This window comes from Sturnira hondurensis, unplaced genomic scaffold (assembly GCF_014824575.4).
Source record: "Sturnira hondurensis isolate 20B ecotype Veracruz unplaced genomic scaffold, ASM1482457v3 Scaffold0004152, whole genome shotgun sequence".
NCBI lineage: Eukaryota > Metazoa > Chordata > Mammalia > Chiroptera > Phyllostomidae > Sturnira > Sturnira hondurensis.
Genome location: NW_028076783.1, coordinates 4,023,345 through 4,043,134, shown reverse-complemented (window position 1 = coordinate 4,043,134; position 19,790 = coordinate 4,023,345). Strand labels below are relative to the sequence as shown.

Below are 19,790 nucleotides of genomic sequence, written 5' to 3'. Positions count from 1 at the left end.
CTGGGTGATTAGTATGTTTTGGGCAAAGTGAGATTCTTGTTTGCTCACTTCCTTGCCCTACTTCCACCTCAGTGCACAGGCTGTTCCTGCTGCAGGAAATGCCTTTCTTTCTATCTCAGAACACTCAAAGCCTGCCTGCTCTGCACATTCCAGTTAAATGTCTCCTCTTCCATACTGCCCTCCCAGATTTCTCCCATGTGGATATGGCTTTTCCCACCTCTGCACTTCAGTAGCACTTCATCAGTGATTCTCCAGGCTTGTCACTTCAGCCCAGGTATCACTGTCACTTCTGTGTGGATCATATTCATCCTATGCAATTGATTTCCTTGAGAAGAAACTTCTTATGTATTTGCCATCAAGCTTGGTGTATACATAGTCAGTCCTTAATAACATTATATAATCATTCATCCATTCAGTATATGTTCATTGAGCATCTTCTGTGTGCCATGCACTATGCTAGGTGCCAGGGGTGTAGCAGTGAATGACATAAATAAGGCCCCTGCCCTCAATAAACTTACATTTTAGTGGAGGGAGACAGATAATAAGTGAATAAACCAATCAATAAATATATAATTATATAAAGATCACTTTAGACTTTGATAAGGGCTATGCAGAAAAGGAAACAAGATGAGTGAGATACAGGTGGCAAAAAAACAATACTCAAGAGTGCTGTATGTGAGGAGGTGACATTTGAACATAGACTTGAAGGGCAGATGGAGGCAAGCTTGGGACAATTTCAAAAAGGTGAATTCCAGGCAAAGGGAACAACGAATGTCCTGAGGTTAGAGAGAATTTGGTATGTTCTAGGAAGCACATGAAGGCTAATGAGACTGGAGCATAGGCAGAGCAGAAAATATGGGACAAGATGAAAGGTGCGCCATATCGGGCTGACCTTGATAGGGCATTTGGGTTTATTTTCTAAGTATGACAGATTTTAAGTGGGCTGGAGAACAACATGATCCTAGTTACAGTTTTAACTGTAACTGTCTATTGTGTGGTCCGTGGGTTATACAAGAACAAGAGAAGAGGCAGAGAAATGGGATACTGATATCTAATATCTACAGTGGTATTTGGGCCCATGGAGATGACTGGATTTGAGGGACTGGATGTGAGGGACTGAATGTGAGGGTGAGAGAAAGAGACAAGGCAGAAACACCTCCCTGGTGTCTGGTTTGCACAGCAGCAGGGGCAGCAGTGCCATTTCCTGAGATGATGAAGGTGGAGAAGAATAAGTTATGTTGTATTTATGTGGGCTCTTTGGTGGGAGCTCATTAAGAATTTCTTTTCAGATATTTCAGGTTTGAGGTGTCAAGTAGGCAGTCAGATACATGTGTTTACAGTTCAGGAGAGAGACTGGAGGTCTGAATTCGGTAGTCATCGGCACCTACCTGTAAAGGTTGTGCAACTGGAGCTGATTATCTAGGTTGAGACTGTAGACGGGGATGTGAAGGGGGCTGAGGCCTGAGCTCTAGGCATAAGAGCTTAAGATGAAGCAGAAAGAAGGAACCAGCAAAGAAGACTAAGAAGGATGAACCTGCAAGACTGGAGGAAATTGAGGAGAGTGTGGGAACCTAGAAGTTAAGAAGAGTGTTTTTAAAAGAAATTGTCATCATCATCACAGCTGACATCTTGAGCTCTGCTGTGTCTTCCCTAAGTGCATGACTCACTCAGTGAATTTTTACAATTCATGAGATGGGATTCATTATCTCTATTTTCAGCTATGGAAACCAAGGCTTAGACAGTGAAACAAAAAAATTAGTAAATTATTTAAAATAAATGGATTTATCTACATCCATTCTTTTGCAAACTGTGCCATAACCTATACTCCCATAACTTACCTAAATGGAAAAAAATAAAAACAAAAGACCATCCATCTTCAACTCAGAGCTCTGCAAATGCTAGAACAGTATACTAGCTCACAAATTACTGTGATTTCCTTAGACCTTGTTGCCCAGCCCCTAGCTCCCTACCCTTAGGACTCCCCACAAGAGCCCAGGGCTCTCCTCCTGCTGCAGCATCGGAACACAGTGACCAGTAGCTGGGACAATTAAAATGAACCACTCCAGCTCTGTCAGGAAGTGCTGAGTGATTTGCAGCTGATGACAAATGAGATGATGTGCCACCTAGACTCATCTTGGATGAAGTGGCCTCATCCAAGTGGAATTGTTGCATTTGCTCAGAGCTATCTACCCTGGTCTAGGAACCTCGATGTCCAACACCAAGCGAGTCTGTTTCTGAACGTAGCTCAGCTCAGTAATTAGTCAAGATGGACTTCTTTCCTCCCAGTAATTTAGAGGAAGGCCATCTGAGCTTTTGCCTCATGTTTCTGTTTCCAATACTTTTTTTAAACACCCATTTGAAGTAGATGACAAAGGGAATAAGTTGAGTTCAGTTACCTCTTGAGCTCAGCTGAATGGAGGCATATGGTGGTATCCCTGATGCCCCCTTCCTCCTAAGGATAACAGGAAATGCTTTTGAAAAAAAAAAGAATGTCCTTACCCACTTCCTTATCAGAGATGTCCTGGAGAGGCAGCTGGTGGGATCAAAAGTTGAATGCTGTCTAATAACTTTCCACCCTCTACACCAGCCCCACAGTCTGCTTTCCTGGAGGCCTCTCCCTGCTCCCCTGCCTCCAGCCACATCATTGCTCTCACACTGGCTGCGTGCTTGCACCCCCAAACACTCACTCTGTGCCAGCCTTGTGCTGTTGTGCATGCTTCATACATGCTATCTTTTTAATTCTTAAGAATACCTTTAAAATGAGTACTATTACTCCGTTTTGTAAAGAAACACAGAAAGAGATTTAGTGGCTGGCCTGAAGTCATACACCCGAAAAGTAACAAGGCTGTGCTCTGTCTTATTTTATCTGGCTCATGCACCAATTCTCAGCCCAATGCCCTCTGCTTTCTCCCTCAGGATGGCCCAAAAGTAATTGTCAAGTGAATCACTGCAATATTGTATCTGGGTGTTTCTGTGGAGGAACTGATAACTACATAAATGATTTTTTGAAATGTCCTAACTACTGTTGCATATGACCTTAAATCAAAGGTCTCTACAATTCACAGTAGGACCAAGGGCTGGAGTCAGCGAACTATGGCCCACAGGCCAAATCCAGTCTGCTGTTTGTTTATGTAATTAAGTTCCTCAGAACGCACCTGTGTGCATGTATTCTTGTATTGCCTATGCTGAGGTTCACACCACAACAGCAGAGATGAGTAGTACAACAGAAATTATAAGGCCCACAAAGCCTGAAAGATTTATTACCTAGCCTTTTACAGAAAAAGTTTGTAAACCCCTGCTCCACAGCAACAGATTCAAACTGCCAGACTAAAAATACACATATAAAGACCTAGGGTGATTCCTAATCCATGCCCAGGACAGGAAATGCCTAACTGTCAGAACCCAGAGAATTGTCCAATCATATCCTTATATCTCCCCTTAGCATCGAGTATGTATTTAATGATGCATTTAGTTATTGAAGTTATTATCAAAATACATTTAGTTAATAAATTTCCTCTTGTTAACAAAAGGGAAAAAAACATCATTTGCAAGAAGAGACGGCTTGCAGCTAGGACCTCAGTCCCAAGACCATGTCAGAATTGGTTCACCCAGTGGGCACACCTGAACTGGCGTCTAGCATTTTCCTCTCCCACAGCCCTTACTCCCCGGGATCTCCAAATCCTACCACTTTGATATCGTCATCTCTTCAGTCAGCCTGCCCTCCCAATTCCTGTGGCTTTGCTTTAGTTCAACCCATCCTCATCCCCACTGTTACTCAGTAAGTGCCATAAGTAATAATCATAGTAACATCTTAAATCATTACAGCAGCATGGTTACAGCTATAATAGAATGATCATGGTGTAATAGGAAAACATAAGGAGCCGGTTGTTTGTTGCTCTGCTGGCAAAGGTTGGGAAGGATACAGAGAAGACGATATCCCACTCACCTCCTCCTTTTCACGTCTCTATTGTGCCTTCTCCCACCCCTGCACCTGTTCTGTTTGGCAGTCTCCTCCTCGTACTTCAAAATCTAGCACAAGTTTCTCCTTCTCTGGTAACTTTCCCTGCCCTCTTCCAGCAGAGTAATTAGTAAGCCCTTCTGGGTTCCCTTAGTGCTGCTTTCTTACTTGTCACATAATTAAGGTAGTACTATAATTGCCATTAATGACATTTGTATAAGATAGTGATGATCGCTTTACCAATTGCTTGCTTTGCACCAAATGTGCTAAGACTTCACAAAGAATCAGAGTATCTGATCCCAAAGCCTGTGTTTTAATCACTAGGCTACACTTCCTGTCTTCTCCATGAAAGGGAGAGACTGTGGTACATTCACTTTCATCTCCCAAATGCCCAATATTACCTACAATATAGGAAATGCTTGTAAAGTGAGTGAATATATAGTATGGTACAGAGGATCTAAAGATTCCATATCTTGGTTGTTTAAATACTAAGCTAGGTACCACTGTGAATGGATTGTTACAGATGTAAAACCCCAAGTCAGTTGACTTTAAGATTAACAGAGATTGCATTGCCCAGGTGCGCCTGACCCAATGAGGTGAGTTCTTTAAAAGCAGAGTTTTCTCCAGCTACTAGAAGTCACAGAGATTCCAAGAGCGAGAGGGATTTGTCACACTTCCTGACTTGAAGATGTGGGGGGCACATAATGAGGAATGCAGGCAGCCCCTAGAAACTGAGAGCAGCTGCTGGCTGACAGCCAGCAAGAAAAACGAGACCTCAGTCCCACAAGCACAAGGTGATTAATTCTGCAAACAACCAGTGAGCCTGAAAGAGAACTCCAAGCCATCACCTTGATTTCAGCTGGGTGGGACCCTGAGCAGAGAATGTAGACATCCTAACCCAGACCTCTGATCTGCAGAACTATGAAATAATAAATGAGTATTGTTATAAGTCACTAAGTTTGTGGTGATTTGTTATGCAGTGATAGAAGGAAAATACACACAGGTCCCCAAGTCTGTGGTGAGACTGCTTTCTGGATCCCAGAGATTCCACTGACAAGAAGCGCATGTTGGCTGGGACCCAACAACAGAGAGGTGTCGAGAGTTGAGGAAGTCCATGCCCATCTATAAATGAATCAGAATCTGGTGAGGAAGGGAACGTTCTGCAGTGGACAGAGTACTGGGCAGGAAACAGGGAGTCCAGGCTCCTACTCCCAGATCTGCTGCTGCCTCACCACATGACTCTGGGAAAGTCACTTGACATCTATTTATTGCTGTTCTTTCATCTGCAAGATGCAGATATTCAACCCTTTCCCACCCGCAGGACTGTACATGAAATTCAAGCAATGGGTCCAACAGCCATCTAAGTTGTGGCAAATTCTGGAGAAACATAAGGGATTCTTCAGTTACCTAGGGAGCCTGAGGAACAGCTATGCCAGGTTTCGAGACTAATATAATTCAGGTGACTAGGTAGTCCTCCAAGGCATTCAGATCACAGCTTTCTCTTTCCTATTAAGAAAAGTACTGCTTTGCCCTGTGGCTCCCTGGGAGAACAATTATTATAAAAAATAGCATCTTATATTTCAATAGCACTTTTCAGAGTGCTTTACCCTCTACCATTTTAATTCCGATAGCTTATACTGATTAAAGGAAAAGAATGGACTAAAAGTCCTTCTAGTTCTGAAGGTTTTGATTTCTCACCAGGAAGTAGGGTTAGCCTCACCCATTATTCAGAGAAAGAAGACTGAGACCCAGTTGGGCAGGCAATGGGCCAAGGTTATGGGGTTGGTTAGTGAAACAGCAAATGCTCTCATTCCCAGCATTGGCCTTTTCTAACTCCAGCTCCCTACCTCTGGAAGGGAGCTGGGAGAATGCAGAGTTTCGGAATAGAGGCCCAGCTCTGCCTCTGAGCATGGGGGACTGCCTCACACTCAAGTTCCCATCTTGTGGATGAGGTGCAAATGCAGCACTGAAGTCACATCCCATTTGGAAAGGTTTCTTTCCCTCAGCCCTCCAGTTATTCCGTAGATGACTCTTGTGGACTATTAAGCAAAAGAGCCTTTCTTTGGTCTCTTCATTAAGAAAAAGGGGATATGAAAAATAACGTATGTGGTAAGTGTTCTCACCACCCAACAGCTGAATATTAATGAAAGGAGAATGGTGAATATTAATTAAAGGGAAATAGGGAATAAAGAACCATAGGCCTGGCACTTTCTTGGGAGGCCTGTGAGCTTCACTACATGGTCCCCAACTTGGGATACCCTCAGCTCAGGAATGTTAGAAGAGGAGGCAGCCATCCTGAATGCTTGGTTTGAGCCCATGACTCCCGACATCCTGCACCATGGGCAGGTTTGGATTCTCCTGGCCCAGAGAACTATTCCTGGTGTCTAGAATCCAATGTGAATAGCACTGACAGGTTTTAAGAGTGGCAGCAGCATTCACGCATTCCCTCATTATTGAGGCCTACTGGGCGCCCCATGCTGGAGACACAAGCTGCACAAAAGAACTAAAAGGTTCTGTTACTCTCACGGAGCTTACGGTCTGGGGGATAGCAGACAGTCAAACAATCACACAAACAAATGTCAGATTTCAGCTGCGATGTGAGCTGCATGGGGCTCTGAGAGTCTTAACATTTGAGTGCTGAAAAGGTAATGACTAAGATGAGGTCTGACTGATGAATAGTGCTGAGTATTGGTTGGGGGTGGAGAGCAGCATGTGGTGAGGAAGAGAGCCTTTTGAGTGTGAAGGACAGAACAAAGTCCTGAGTGACCTGATACAGAAAGCCTATTATGAGATGGCAGTGGAGAACAAGCCAGGGGCCAGACCACACAGGGCCTTAAGAGTCACCAAGGAGTTTGAATTTTATTCCACAGGTAAGTAGAGGGCTTGGATGGGGTTTAAGCAAAGACACAATGGATACAATTAATGCTTTTGAAGGCACCACTCAGGAAGCCTTATGATGAACTGATTAGGCAGAGGAATGGGAGGAGAGGGGGCAGAATGGAGCCAAGAAGTCCAGTTCAGACACCTTATGTCATCCAGAATCAGGAAGGAAGCAGCAGGTTCACCCAGGCTGGTCCTGCCACACTAACGTGGAAAAAGCACTAGAATGGACAGCCTGAGACTGGTATGACTTTGCAGTAATTTTGCCTCAATGTGCCTCATTGTGCTTGACTGCTCAACTCGGAAACCAAGTTGATCTCTGGCTCCACCTGGTGATTGACAGCCTCTCTGCCTTGGTTAATTTGTGTCCCCAGCACTCAGTACCCTGGAGGACCAAGAGTAGAAACCAAGTAATCTTGGTTCCAGGTGTTCAGAAGGTCCTCCATTTGAATATCTTGAGAAATGGAAGAACTCACTCACCCTCAGATTGGCCATTGTTGCCCTAACCTGCTTGTCAAGAATATCTTCCTCATATTTCGTGTTTGTTTTCCGGAACTTCTGCCAAATGCGCCTAAATTGGGTCACAGGGTACAACCTTCACCTCAATACTTCAGTGAGCCCACTTCTTCCAGTCTTTGCCTATTGTAGAATGTCCCCTCTTCCTGGGCTGCTCTTCATATGGCGCGGCTTTGCTTCACCCTCCTGGTCTCATCCCTCGGCATAAGTTTCCTCTTACGTCCGCCTTCGTGCGAAGCGTCTAGGACCATTCTCCTAAATAAAGCAAGCAAAAACAAAGATTTGTTGGCTTCTGGGGAGGGAGCACTGTCTGCCTAAACTGAAAAGGAAGTCCCTAAGAAACTGAAACAAAGTGGAGCCCACAGAACAGGGAATAACACGGAAAGGGGGAGTCGGGGTTTTGATAACTGTGGAACAAGCAAGCCTGCGTACTTGTCCCAGGTCAGTGCGAGTTGGAACTCTTGAGTTTCTTTATCTATAAAACTCATGGACTGGATTGGTGATTTCTCTGGTTAAGTATTAGGTTCTAGGTAAGCACTGTCACCTATTGAAGGCTCTGAGCTTGAGGCTCAGAGTACATGTTAGAAAGGGCTTAACGATACCATTGTCTCGGGGTTATGCTTCCTTAATAAACTGAGTGGGATAGAAAAAGAAGTGGAATGCAACTAACTTTATCACTTTGTGATTCAATATAACATGATGTCCTATCTGTCCGCCACATAAAAATCACCCCATGTAATATCTAAATCACTCTGCAATGTTGTTTGGAAACTCTGAACTTGGAAATCTCCTAGCCTAATTCAAAAGACCACAGTGGATCTCAATAGGTCATGTTTCTCTTTTATTATTTTTGGACCTAAGAGAGGAGAACAGGATTCTAAGAACATTAAGGATAAATTTCTCACCTCGTGTGTACTTGTCACATTTGCCATTTGATTCAGAACAAAATACCCTTTGTCTTTTCTTTCATTCAAATTCTCTTTCTCTGGGATGGGAGGGAGATACGTGCCTCCTTTGCCAGCCAGAGGGCAATAATGAGAGGACAGTCTGAAAACATTTCTGGACATAATCAAGTATGTGCATTGTGTCTATAAACACATTAGTACATGTATGCACAAACATTTGGTGTATATGTAGCTACATTTAACAAAATGTTTATGTGTTTGTGATTTGGGGAGCAAGTGTCAACATGTCTGTTGTCATTGCTGGCACGTGTCTTGTTATATATGTATGTATGAAAGTGAGTGTGAATATGTACCTGAGGGGCTTTATCACCCTACAGGACAGCAACCCCATAGGCCTTTATCTGTGATAAGGCCCCCAGTGTAGAGGGTTTCTCTCTGATATCTGCCTTCTCACAGCCTGCTAACACAGGAGAAGGTGAATGGGGCCTGAGAGCTCTGCTGACAGGGTCCTGGCTGGCTCTCAGCCCCTAACTATAGCCTTTATAATTGATGTCTGTGCTTCTGACACCTCTTCCCTTTGGCCTCAGGTCCCTGTCTGGCCGAATCGTTGGTGGTGTCTGGTGGTTCTTCACGTTGATCATCATCTCCTCATACACAGCCAACCTGGCTGCCTTCTTGACAGTGGAGAGGATGGTGTCACCCATCGAGAGTGCGGAGGACCTAGCAAAGCAGACGGAAATTGCCTACGGGACGCTGGAAGCAGGATCCACTAAGGAGTTCTTCAGGGTAGGGACACCCCTTGTCCCAAGGCACTTTCACAAAAGGGAACCACTACTGTCATTAAAATATCCTTCTCATTAACAAGCAGATTACAGGCAGCCAGGGCAACTGCTTAACTGAATATGGGTCAGGGAATCTCAGAATATTTCTCAGCTTTCTACAGATCTCTGAGAAATCGACATCTCTTTGTTTGTGGAAACGTTAAAGCTTCCGTACTGAGTCAGACCCTTTGCATATGTCAGTCTGGGTCACATTCTCTGAGGGCTGCAGAGGATAGCACATATGAGCCCCTCTCTGGTCCTGCAAGGGCCTTATAGGCTTTTTAGTAATTGATTAGGAGTAGCTTCAGGACAAGATCGCAACCTGATGCACTTTGTGTCCCTTCTTTGAAGACTTGGGAAATAGACAATGGTATATGGGAAACAATTACTGGATAAACTATCATAAAAGAGAGAAATTGTGAGGTGGAAGTGGAGGCAGCAGAGAGGGTCTGTGGCTGGAGGCAGCAAGCGAAGGCAGAGGGCAGAGAGCTGAGGCACACAAGATGTAAGGTCAGCCAGACCTAGGTCCAGAACCCAGCTCCATTCTTTATCATTCTGTGTCTCTTAGCCTCTTTGACACCATTTCCCCACCTGTAAAATGCGGAGAATAATGTTTATCTCAATGCATCATCACGAGATTAAAAGAAATGAGGAATCCAAAATACCATGGAAACGAAGATCAGTGGATGGAGGTTCCATTTACCATTATTAGGACCTCAGGGAGGTACAAGCATTTGGGATCCATCTTGAAGGCACATCCCTTGTGCAAAGGCACTTTCACAAAAGGGAACCACTACCGCATTAAAATATCCTTCTCATTAAAGAACATGAGATTATAAGAGCAAGGGAAAATGGGTAGAGCCTGTAAACCACAAACAACAGACCTGTAATATTTCCAGACATCATAAAGCCATGTCTGACCTGGGTAGGCTGATTACATTCTAGGCAAAAGAAACAACTTTAAAACATGCCCCGAAGCAGGAAGTTCTGCAGTTCTCTGGACTTTGGACTTGTTCATCCTGGGATTTGAACAAACAGCACATGGAGCTATGATGTATTGATCAAACAAACAAGCAATTGCTACCACTTACTTAGCAATTACTATACATCCAGTCCTGCGCTAAACACGCCCTGTGTGGATTACCTCACTTCATCCTCTCATTAGAGCTCAGTTAGGGACTTGGCCCCATTTTACAGATGACTGACTACCCAAGACCACTCAGTTTATAAGTGGCAAAAGGAGAACAGACAGCAAGCTTCGGCACTGCCTCAGGTAAGAGGGTAGGGATCCTTTGCAGACCCACAAGGTTCTCACTGCAACCACCTGGAGCAAACCCCAGGCCCTGAGTGAACCAACAGGATGATGTGCTCAGTTTCTTGATCAGGTGCTGTATCATGGATACCAGGTAAGACAGGGACCAAAGTCTCAACCATGGCTGATCCAGGCTAACATCATCCATTTTTAACATACTGGAGTCAGAAGGTAACTGTGAAGTCACTTGGTTAAAGTCTGTCATTTCAGAGAGACACGTCTTGCATAGGCTTACCCAACCAGTTAGTAGAAAACCCACTTGTAATCTCATGACCATTCTCTGACCTTTTTAGTCTACAATCAGAGTGTGAAGGAGATGCCTGATATTTGTCCATATAGCCAGTCCTATGTCCCAGACCCTGCTGATGCAGCTGGTGAACCACCCAATTCACTTACCCATTATATACTCATGCTTACATCCCTAATATATTAGCATGTCACAGTCCCCAAAGCATTTCACATCCATGGTCTCATTTATATTTCACCTGTGACCTAAGGCAGAATAGGAACTGTGGTTTCCACTTTGTGAATAAGAAACTGGGATTCAACCATATGATCTCACCTTTAACAGGAAGCTAAACAACAAAACAAACAAGCAAGCAAAATATAACCAAATACACTGAAATAGAGAACAGGCTGACAGTGACCAGAGGGGAGAGGGGAGGGAATTTCAGGGAAAATAAGGGAGGGATTTAGAGGAACCTATATAAAGGATACATGGACAACAAATGAGAAGGGTGGAAATGGGAGGGAGGGGGGAGCATGGGGGGGGGGTGGGATGGGATGGGAGTAATAGACAGAAAACTGTACTTGAAAAATAATTAAATAAAAAAATTGGAGAAAAAAAAAGAAACTGGGATTCAGGCAAGTCATGATGGAAATGTCAAGAATGAGTACAAAATCTGACTTTCTTCATTTATTCTTGCCACTGAACCACACTGTCCTAGTAAGGGTATAATTAACTGATCAATGTTTCTGTAAACATCACTCAGGTTACCGGTGGACCCATGGAAAAGCCTAGTCTATTATCTTCCATTTCATAGTTGAGAAATTCAAAGCCCAGGAAAAAAAGTGAGAATGCTCTTGCTAATTAGGGGCACATCCAGTACTTAAAAGACTTCCCAGTTCTTTGTTAATAACTATGTCTATTGACACAGAGTCCACAGTAAAAGTTAGGGATCCAGAAGCAAGGCATTTCATATTCTACAAGTTCTGTGCTCCAACCAAGCCTACTGCATTGGTGGCAAATAGGTTGTAGTTCATGTGCTGATTGATTGGTAGGGGGTGCCTAGAGTTCTATGTTGAGAGAAATTCTGAGGTTCCATTTGGGCTCAGTGTAAAATAATTCCTTGATTGATATCAATGTCTGCCATGTATGTAGGAAGGGAACCTGGTACCAAGCCAGCCATGTTTTGGGCATCCCTACTATAAAGTCTGAAGAAAGGGCATAAGTATGAGCAGTGATCACACCACTTATACAGCACCTGCACTGTGCCACGCACAGGGTTATACATTCTTCCTCTATCCTCATGTAATCCCCACAACAACACTATGCAGTGTGTGCTAGAATCCTCTGTCAGGAGAGAACCGTGGTTCATAAAGATTCCACAGTGAGTAAAATAAAAAAGTCTAAAATGAGGGAAGAAGCCAGTTGCAGTAGAAACCAGGTGAGCAAGGAAGAGATGAGGGGTTTACTCCTGGCTCTGCCACTAACGAACCATATAACATTGGATATTTCATTGCCACACTGTGGGCCTCAATTTCCCTACCTATAAAAAAGGAGTACTGAAAAAATATGTTCCATGAGCCCTTCCATCTCTGTGACTCTGACCTTGAGAATTATCCCACCAGAACTTTGGTGGGTAGGGAGACGAGATCACCTACCACCCCAGGAAACAGAAGGAAAGAATAGTGAGACAAGAATTCTTCTACCACAGAATGAAAAATCTGGCTTCCAGTCACCATGGCAGGCCCAAGCTTCTTGGCAGCCCCAACCCAAAGTCACTTGATCCTCCATCAACAATTTAATTAAGGTGTGAAGGGCCATGGGAGCTGCAGATGATAGGAGAGATCCAAGAACAAATACCCAAGTACATTTCCAATCTTCCTTGCCACTCACGCTGCCTTCGAATTCCTGGAGATGAGATTTTCCTGATAGCCCACTCCAAACAGCTGTGAGCACAGCCTTGGTGTTTGGGGCACTGGGGTGCAGCTGAGAGAACATCTCATTTTTTGCCCACTGTTGCCCAGAGGGCTCTTCAGTTCTCCATGTCAGCACCCTGTTCCCTGCCTTGGCCATCCTGTCAGGTCAGATTGCATCTTGCAATTTCCCTGCTGTATGTTTTGTTGGTTTTGTGCTGGGAAGATCATCTGAAAATCTGGTCACGGGTGAATTTATACACTTCCCTGTTTCCTGTGAGAGAATATTCCGTATCTTGTATATGCTATGATTGATTCTAGATATTTCTTCCCCTAACTTTGAAATACTCCCTTGCCTTTCTTTGTTCTTCTTTTTTACATTAACATTGTTGCTTGAACGATGTATTTTCATACAAGGAATCAGAAATGTCCATCTCATAAAGGACTTATAGATTACCTGCCCAAAGCCTATGGAAGAGGTGGGAAAAGTTAGCAGTAAAACTAAGACCAGAACTCAGGGCTCCAAATCCAGTGTCCTATCCAGACTATAAACCATACTGTAAAATAAGTGTTTAGTTTATCTAGTTTATCTACTCATAGACTATCAAAACTCAAGGCTCACTCTACCCAGTGCCTCCCTGAAATTCTCAGTAACTATTTCCATTAATTTTCTATGGAGCCCTAGAATTTTCCTGGATCCAAATACCTCTATAGATCAGTTGAGTCAAATAGCAACTTAATTATATACCATTATTAGGCCAACACTTGATGTTCACATTAAGGAAATAGACCTAATACTTATGTGCAAAGAACAATGACCTATTACATATATAATGATAATTTTATACTAAATAAATCTGTAGTCTGTATATTAAACAATATCAAGTTGCATAATTCTAGTAGTAACTTTCTTTTTTTAAAAAAAGTCCCTTATGTAAGTTTAACATTTGTTCATTTACAAAGCATTTTCAAAAACTACACTCCAGTATCCCTAAAATACATTTCCCATTTGGGGAAATGATGCCCTTTAGAAAGAGGATGTTAGATGAGAACGTTGACTTGTGGTCCTGGATTGTGGGCCCTGACTAAGGGCTTACTATGCACAAGGTTAGACTCTGGGAAAGACATACAGAAGGGAAGCTGTCCCCTGCCCTCTTGTTGCGTCTGCAGACTTGAAACCTCTGCAGAAGTAGGAATGACCCACTATCCTAGCAATCAAGCTTGTTCATCCTGTGGGTTCCCAGACATTGTGTCCTTACCTTCTCAAAGTAAGGGTCACACCAACTATACCGACCAACATCACCTAGGGAGACAGCTGAAAGAGATTTAGTCTAGGCTTCCCCTCAGATGTGTTGAGTCAGTATCTCTAGTTGTACAACAGGGAGATCTGCATATTTACAATCTCTATACACAATTTCAGTGCCCACTAGAGTTTGAGAACCACTGTCCTTGGAACTGAGGGGCCTCAGAATACATAGGGTTTGTTCCGGTCTGTGAAATGGTAAGGAGCACACAGCTGGAAAGAAAGAGCATGATGAGTGGACTGACACAGCCGAGGCCAAGTCCCAAAGGGAGTTAAGGAGGAAATGGGAAAAGCAATTTGGCTGGATTTAGAGGCTTTTAAAATATAAACAGGTGACAATATTGGGTCTCTAGTTATTAGCTTTATCAGACAACAACTTACATTCTGAGAGCAAATCAAACCTTTCATTATGGGATGACTGGAACTTGGCACCCATGACCCTGAAATTCACCAGTGTTGTCCTCCAATAAGGAAGTCAGAGTCCACTGATACGGAGCTCTCTGCTTCTTCTGGGCTGTATAAGAATGGCCTTATTGAACAGCAGATAGGTTTTTAATGTCTTTAAAAGCCAGGCAGAGCCCCACTTTCTTAACTCTCCCCTTATTTAACAGGAATATAATTACTCAGCAGTAATTAAAAGATTCTGAGCTATTCTGTTTGTTCTGTTATTTGCAAGATATTTGTAGTTTGGAACCTACTGGTACTAATTAGAGCCTCTTATTTTGCAATCACTCATAATTTGTTTCTTCCTGAGCTAATCTCACTCATGAATGTGTGATCAAGCTATACTCAGCTCTTCATTAGTGTGTATGCCGACCTCAATTCCAAGCACAGCCAGCACCCAATTGCAATTTTGTTCCTGTCTCCTTCCAGAGGTCTAAAATTGCCGTGTTTGAAAAGATGTGGACATACATGAAGTCAGCAGAACCATCAGTGTTTGTGCGGACCACAGAGGAGGGGATGATCCGAGTGAGAAAATCCAAAGGCAAATATGCCTATCTTCTGGAGTCTACCATGAATGAGTACATTGAACAGCGGAAACCCTGTGACACCATGAAGGTGGGAGGTAACTTGGATTCCAAAGGCTATGGCATTGCGACACCCAAGGGGTCCGCCCTGAGGTAAGTAGCCAAGATTTGCTTCCTTGGTACCCCCTCTCCCCTCCCTATCTCAGGAATGAAGCCACCATGTCTGCCACATGGCTCCAATGCCACAGTGCGAGCTGTCAAGAGGGCCTTTCTTGGACACCGGTGGGCCTGGAAGACTCCAGCCACCCAAGATCTTCAGCCCTGAGGTTGGAAATTGACCTGGGGGCCTCAGCTTGCTATGACTGTTGCTGGCTCTGTGTTCTTCCCCACACCTCGCCATACCCCTCCAAGTGTGTTGAACATCGATGAACTTTGTATTTCTGTCATGTGATCTGTGACACACCATCCCTTTACCAGACACCCCTGAATCCAAGTAGTCCACAAATAGAGTCCTCCAGAAACCTGGATTCGTTGACAGAGGTGGTTTGTAATGTTTGTCTCAAGAGAAACATAAACGCACTGTCCAAATGAAAAATCAAGTAGTCTGAGTCATGTGCAGATCAAAATAATGCCAAATGAATGGCAGCAACGATTCTTTCCTAGGTACTGATTTCTTTAGCAAGAAACAGGTAGTTCAGTATAGAGCAAAGTGGACTTTATGTTCACATTCAAAAACTCTGGTATTCATTCCAAACAGCTAAGATAAAGACTTATAGACATGAGGTCAGAAGACCTAGATTTAATTCTGGAATTTACTACTGACTGTCTCACAGAAGATAAGACACATCACTTCCCCTACTCTCAGTTTCCTCATCTGTAAAGACAGGATAATCATCCCAGCCTTTTTCAGGTCCAAAGTGATTGTGAATTCAAATGGGATAATTTATACAGAAGGTAACTGAAAACAATACAGTGCGAAGTCACTTGGGAGAAATTATGTTAATTGCAGAGGGATTAACTCATTTTAGGGAAGGTAGTGTCCATGAAAAGGTGAGGAGTGTTTTTAAAAGGTGCAAAAGAACGAAGAGGGATTCCTAATCCATTTGACACAACATCCAGGGCCACCTCTGCCTTCACTTTATTGAGCTCTACAGTGTTACAGGCAGTCAGCTAGGAGCTAGAGCTACAGTTATGAACAAGACAGACATAGTCCTAGTCCCAGTGGAACTGCAGGCTTACAAGGAAGACAGACATTAAACAGATGATTATTGTACTCATAGTACAGCTATGATAGGTACTCTGATAGTCTATATAAAAGGGGACCTGGAGGATATCTACTTCCAGCAATATGGCAGAACAAAACTTCCACTGTAAAACACCCACATATGCTGGATAAACATGTAATAAAGACACTTTTAAATGCAAGTTAGGAAATTCACAAGCCAAAAAGTGAAAAGGAAAGCAAAATCACAGTGAAAAGTATGCTGATTATTCTGTGGCTTCCCTAAATAGGGCAAAGTTGTAAATTATGTGACAATGTATATAAGGAAGAATCAGAAGTACAATTAAGCCATAAAAGTAACTAGCCCTGGCTGGTGTAGCTCAGTGGATTGAGCACGGGCCTGTGAACCAAGGGACCGCAGTTCAATTCCCAGTCAGGGCACATGCCTGGGTTGCAGGCCAGTTCCCAGAAGGGGATGCATGAGAGGCAGCCATACATTAATATTTCTCTCCCTCTCTCCTTCTCTTCCCCTCTAAAGATAAAGAAATAAAATGTTTTTAAAAAAGACATAAAAGTAACTAACCCTCAAAGAATGACCACAAGATAGAAAGAAGCAAAAAAACATTAAGCACAGTGGAAATACCACTCTCAGCAATGATGAGATCATCAACACTGCCCAAAAGATGTGGCTCCGATCTTTGGCTAGAAAGCTCTCTGGAACCACTAAAGAGGTCTTGGAATAACCAGTCTGTGGGCTGCCACCCTCATGACATCAACAGTGGTGTAGTCGAGTGCCCGGCTAGTTAAGAACTGCAAAGGAAAATATTTCAATTAAAGATCACTTAGCAACCAAAAAATAAAATCAAATCACTTAAAAGAAAGACTCTGTCACAAAAGGCCAGACATATTTGGAAAAGTACAGTACTGATTACAACTTAGTGAAGTAAAAAAAAAGTTATTGATACAAAATCTCAGTGGAAGGGTTAAACAGCAATTATACAAAGTTGAAAAGAATATTAGTACACTGAGGTTAAAATTAGAGAAAATTCCCCAGAATATCAAACAGAGAAATTTTTAAAAGACAGAAAATATAACAAAAAAGATTAAGAGACATGAAAGACAAAAAAATCCTTGTGTATCATCTATGAGTTCCAAGAAGAGAAAGAAGAAGTTGGAGTGGAGGCAATATTTGGAGGGTATTTTTTTTTTCACAAGAAAAGACAACCAAAAGACACAAAGACATGGAGGCTAAATAACAAGTTACTAAACAATAAATGTCTCAACAATGAGATCAGGGAAGAAATCATAATTACCTTGAAACAAAGAAAATGAGGACACAACAACTGAAATCCATGGGACACAGCAGAAGCAGTCCTAAGCAACACAGCACTCCCCAAGAAACAAAACAAATCTCAGATAATCATGCTAACCTTACCTTTAAAGGAACTGTAAAAAGAATAGCAAGAAAACCCAAAGTGAGTAAAAGAAAGGAAATAATAAAAATCAGAGCAAAAGTAAACAAAACAGAGTCCTAAAAAATCAATACAAAAGATAATAAAATCAAGAAATGGTTCCTTGAAAAGATAAACAAAATTGACAAATTTTAACCAGACTCATCTAGTAAAAAAGGAGAGAGGACCCAAATAAATAAAATCAGAAGTGGAAGAGGAGAAGTAACTCCAAAGAAATACAAAATATTTTAAGAAAATATTTTTTAAATGGAATTTATTAATTTTTTTAAATGTGTATTTATTCTTACATGTTTAAACTTCAGTCACATTCAAAGCACTCTCCATTTAATGCAATACACCTATCAAGGGGTATTTTTCACTGCTCACAACAGTTTCTGAACTCTTTGATTTTGATGTTTTTTAGTGCTGCTGCCATTTTTTGTTTTACCTCTTCTACATCATCAATATGTTTCCCTTTCAGGACTTTTTTCATCCATGGTGGGTGTGGGGGGGGGCGTTGCTTGAGGCAAGACTGGGTGAATATGGTGGGTGGGGCATGGGGGCATGCTATTTTTGGTCAAAAAAAACTACTGAAGACTCAGTGTAGTGTGGGAAGGTATAAATCAGCCATCATGAAATGGCCAATCTTGTTGAAAGAGTTTTCAAAAAATTTCAGTGAAGCTGAACACAGCCTCTGACAACAATGTCAGCTGATACACTGATAAAGGTGGTTTCCTAGAACTCTCTCCTAGCAGTGGAAGCCTGTACTACAAGGGGCCCACCCACCAGAAGATAATTCTGGTTTGGAGGGTTCCCTCTTGTATGCCAACAAATTGAAAAATCTGGGCAAAAAGAATAAATTCCTAGAAATATATAATCTTCCAAAACTGAAGCAGGACAAGTCAGAGAATCTGAATAGACAGTTTATAACCAGTGAAGTTGAAGCAGTAATCAAAAAACTCACCAAAAATAAAAGTCCTGGACCAGAGGAAAGACTCAAAAGCTCATTTTATGGGGCCAGCATTATCCTGCTTCTAAAACCAGATAAGGACACTACAAAGAAACAAAATTATATGCCAATATCCCTGATGAACATAGATGCTAGAATCCTCAACAAAATATTAGCAAACCAGATCCAGCAACATATTAAAAAAATCATACACCATGATCAATGGGATTTATTCTGGGGATTCAGTGTTGGTACAATATCTGCAAATCAACATGTGATATACCACATAAACAAAATGAAAGATAAAAACTACATGATCATATCAATAGATGCAGAAAAATCATTTGATAAAAGCCAGCCACTATCTATGATAAAAACTCTCAGCAATGTGGGAATATAGAGAACATACTGCAATGTATTAAGGCCATATATTACAAAGCCAGATCCAACATTATATTCAATAGGCAAAAACTAAAAGTGCTTCCCTTAAGATTGGGAACAAGACAGGGATGTTCACTTTCACCACTCTTATTCAACATAGTATTGGAAGTTCTAGTCATAGCATTTAGACAAGAAGAAATAAAAGGCATTCAAATTGTAAGGAAAACATAAACACATCATTATTTGCAGATTACAGATACTGTATAGAGAAAACCATAAAGATTCCACCAAAAAACCACTAGAACTGATAAATGAACTCAGTAAAGTAGCAGGGTACAAAATAAATATTCAGAAATCACTTAGATTTTTATATACCAATAATGAACTATCAGAAGGGGAAACTAAGAAAATTATTCCATTTACAATTGCATCAAACAAATAAAATACCCAAGAATAAATTTAATGAAAAGTGAAAAAGACCTGTACTCAGAAAATTATAAGACACTGAAGAAAGAAAATGAAGAAGATACAAATAAGTGAAAGTATATACTGTATTCATAGATAGAAAGAGTTAAAATCATTAAAATGTCCATACTAACCAAGGCAATCTACAAATTCAGTTAAATTCCTATCAAGATACTAATGGCATATTTCACAGATCTAGAAAAAATATTCCAAAAATTTATATGGGATCACACAAGATCCTGAATACCCACAGCAATCTTGAGAAAAAACAAAGTAGAAGAAATTGTGCTACTGATATCAAACCATACTGCAAGCCCACAGTAATCAAAACAGCATGGTAATGGCATAAATACATACATAGGGATCAATAAAACAGAACAGAGAGCCCAGAAATAAAATCGTGCCTTTATAGTCAATTAATATTTGACAAAGGAGGCAAGAACCTATAATGGCGTAAATAAAGATAGTCTATTCAATAAATGGTATTGAGAAAACTGGGCAGATACACACAAAAATATGA

The 19,790-nt window shown here is 41.9% G+C and overlaps 1 protein-coding gene across 2 annotated transcripts in view; it reads left to right on the top strand.

Annotated features, from left to right (window-relative positions):
- Positions 1-19,790, top strand: part of GRIA1 (glutamate ionotropic receptor AMPA type subunit 1) — a 273,984-nt gene that overhangs the window by 222,712 nt on the left and 31,482 nt on the right. For both annotated transcript variants that reach the window (XM_037044847.1, XM_037044846.1), the window contains exons 12-13: positions 8,847-9,045; positions 14,708-14,955. In XM_037044847.1, coding sequence (XP_036900742.1) covers positions 8,847-9,045; positions 14,708-14,955 — 447 coding nt within the window. The remainder of the gene's footprint in view (positions 1-8,846; positions 9,046-14,707; positions 14,956-19,790) is intronic.